At 60.1% G+C, this 3,073-nt stretch overlaps 1 protein-coding gene across 16 annotated transcripts in view; it reads right to left on the reverse strand.

Annotated features, from left to right (window-relative positions):
* Positions 1–2,507: 2,507 nt before the first annotated feature.
* The window catches only part of VARS2 (valyl-tRNA synthetase 2, mitochondrial), a 10,039-nt gene continuing 9,473 nt past the window's right edge, over positions 2,508–3,073 (reverse strand). For all 16 annotated transcript variants that reach the window (XM_023748583.1, XM_023748584.1, XM_023748586.1 and 13 more), the window contains 2 exons: positions 2,932–3,059; positions 2,508–2,823 (listed from right to left, as the gene is read on the reverse strand). In XM_023748583.1, coding sequence (XP_023604351.1) covers positions 2,760–2,823; positions 2,932–3,059 — 192 coding nt within the window. In that variant the 3' untranslated portion in view covers positions 2,508–2,759. The remainder of the gene's footprint in view (positions 2,824–2,931; positions 3,060–3,073) is intronic.

Below are 3,073 nucleotides of genomic sequence, written 5' to 3' on the forward strand. Positions count from 1 at the left end.
GGGGCTCCTGCCAGCACCTGCCTCGCAGGGTTGCCGAGGGCCACACGGACCCGCTGCCTGGGCACATGCCGCGTGCTGCCAGAGAAGGGCCAGCGGCAGGGGTGGTTATTAGGGTGGAAAGCTGGTCCCATCTGGCTGCAGGCGTCCTCCTGGTTTCCTCGAGGCAGGCTCACCTGACTCCCCACTTGAGACCGTCTTGACTTCTATTTTTTTAATCCTCACCCGAGGATATTTTTCCATTAATTTTTAGAGTGGAAGAGAGAGGGAAAGACAGAAATATCAAAGTGAGAGGAACACATCAATTGGCTGCCTTCTGCATGTGCCCCGACCAGGGCCCGGGCCAGGAAGGAGCCTGCAACCAAGGTACGTGCCCTTGATCAGAATTGAACCCGGGACCCTTGGGTCCGCAGAAGACCGTCTTGACTTCTTACCAGCTGTCTCAAACTGCAAAGCCCTGCCTGCTTGGGGTGTGGACAGGATTGCTTCCTGCTTTCACAGTGCCCGCCTGCCTCCTGTCCACCCACCCAACACCGTCAGCACCTAGGAAATGAGCGCCGGCTGCTCTGGAGGGAGGGGCCCCTGAAGCGAGGGGAGCATAGGAAGTGGGAGAGTGAAGACAAACTCAATCCCCCTCGTTCCCGCTGCACCTGTCCTGGGAGTTAGCCCAGAGGAGAGGTGGCTGAGGGCCCGAAGGGCCCCTATGTCATGACTTGCCCCCGGCCTGCCTGCACGGTGGGCAGTGGCACCTCTGTGTTGGCCCAAACAAGCTGGGGGACTAGAAGTCTGGATCCCCAAGTGTCTGGAGCAGACTGACTGCTTCAGAGCCTGGTTCTTAGATCTCAGGACCTGAGACTACGGGGCTGTCACTTCCAGATGCTTTTCTCTAAGAATTCTCTCCCCAAACTCACGACATCAGTGCAAAGAATGCTTTGGGGTTCACTAGCCCTGGGGTGGTAAGCATGCTCCTCCTTTTGGACAGCCATGTGAACTTCAGCTGGGCACCTGGCTGGGCCGTCTCCGGCCTCCCTCTCAGCTAGGAATGGCTGTGGTTGGGGTCCAACAGGATGCAAGTGGAAAGGAAGTAGGCAACTTCCAAGGCAGCAAAGCCCTTACAATGGCCAACAAGCTCCTGGACCAGCACTTCCAATAGGACTGAGATGATGGAAATGCTTTGGAGCCTTGCTGAGCGGCATGGCAGCCACCAGCCACGTGTGGCTGTCAGGCCCTTGATGTAGGAACTGAACGCTGAACTTTGTAAATTACTTTAGACAGCCAATGGCTACCATTTTGAACAGCACCACCCTACATAACCCTCCTGAGCCTTCCTCCCTCCGCACCCAGCACTGCCGCACTGCTCAGCCCCCGGCACTGAGTTCCCCAGACATGCTCCACCCACTCTCCCTCCCCCAGACGCGCTCGCAGCTCCCTGACGTCCACTCCCGGAAGTCCTCGCCTCCTGCAATGACTCCCACCTGACCCATCTTAATACTACAACCTGCTCTCCACACACACACCAGGCCCCGACCCCCTTCCTTCCCCCAGCTTTCACGACCTTCAGACACACTACCTATTAAGTACTTATGTCATTTTGACTTTCCCTGCTAGAACCAAAGTACTACCAGGCAGAGATCTTGGTTTCTTTCATTCACTGATGAATCCAAGGGTGTAGAACAGGGCCCAGTACAGAGCAGGTGCTGAAGCAATACCTGGTGACGCTGGGGAAGAGGAAAGGAAGCTGCCCGCCGCTTCCTCTCACGCTGGGCGGGAATGTGGATGTGCTGGTGGGACCGGGCAGATGTTAGGTCTAGTTAGAAAGTGTAGGGCGGAGGAGGAGCGGCCGCCAGCGCAGAGCCACCATACACGTGAAGCTCGGTTACAGCACCAGAAAGAACTGCATGTAGGTCACTGGGCTAAATCCCGGGTGATACTTTTTACACAAACTACTTTTAATCTCTGAGCACATTCCTTCATCTCAGAAATGGAGAGAACGCCCCCACCTCTGAGGTCTCAGGATTTAGCAGCACCAGGGCGGGCCCAGCTGCGAGTGGCCACCATGGAATTGGGCCTAGAAGGGCCAGGCCCTGAACTCCACTGCCACGAGGCAGCAGCTGGGGTGGGCGGTGGGCGTCTGCGCATCTGTGCGCCCGTCAGGGCTGGGCAGCGTCCCTGCACGCATCTCAGCAGAGTGGGGCGCACTCCTGGCAGCCCCTCCGGCCTGGAAGGAGTCCCTGCTCCTCTCAGCCCCCACCAGAGGAGCAAGGAAGTGGGGAAGGGCAGGCAGGAGCAGCGGGCACTGTCAGCAGCCCGGGCAGTAGTGGACCCGGGTCACTGTGCCAGCACGAGAAAGCTCCGCTTCCCTCCAGCGAGGCGGCCCGCCCAGCACCCACTCCCACGGCGGCCGGAGCCCGAGGCAGAGGCACCCTCCTTTCCCAGGCAAGAATCTCGGGGACAAGTGAGAGGCAAGAGTCACCACTGGGGGAAAGAGGGACAAAAGAACCACAGGCAGACGTGTTTGAGACTAAGTTTATCTGCCTTCCTCGTGCCCAAGCTTCCAGGTGGGGCTGCACAGGGGCAGCGGCAGGAGTGCGAGCACCGAGTGGCCACGCTGCTCTGCTCCCGGGAGCGAGGGGCACCACATGGATTCCGAGGCCCCCTTGCCGGCAGCTGCGGGATCAGTCTGTCCTCACAGGCAGGTCTGGCGGGCGGAGAAGCGCCAGGTGCAAGGGCTCACGGTTCCCTGGGGCTGGGAGACACAGCCATCAGCTGCCTGAGGTGAGAGGCCGCCTGGTCCAGTTTCGACAATTCCAGGTGGAGGGAAGAAAGCTGGACGGGGGAGAAGCAGTAAGGATCCGGCAGGAGGCCCACCCTCCCTCCACCCTCCCTCCACCCTCCCTCGGGAGGCGGGCTCCCTGGGCAGCCTCCCAGCCTCACCCTCTGCTGCCGCCGAGCCTCGGCCTCCCCCTCTGACGGGGTTCCGGGCCATAAGTCGTCCAGCTGCTTCTGCAACTTGTGCCTTCGGGCAGCCAGCAGAGGCAGATGGGCCTGCGGGTCCACCAGCCCTGCGGGAGGACAG

The sequence above is a fragment of the Myotis lucifugus genome, unplaced genomic scaffold, assembly GCF_000147115.1.
Source record: "Myotis lucifugus unplaced genomic scaffold, Myoluc2.0 scaffold_1563, whole genome shotgun sequence".
Classification (NCBI taxonomy): Eukaryota; Metazoa; Chordata; class Mammalia; order Chiroptera; family Vespertilionidae; genus Myotis; species Myotis lucifugus.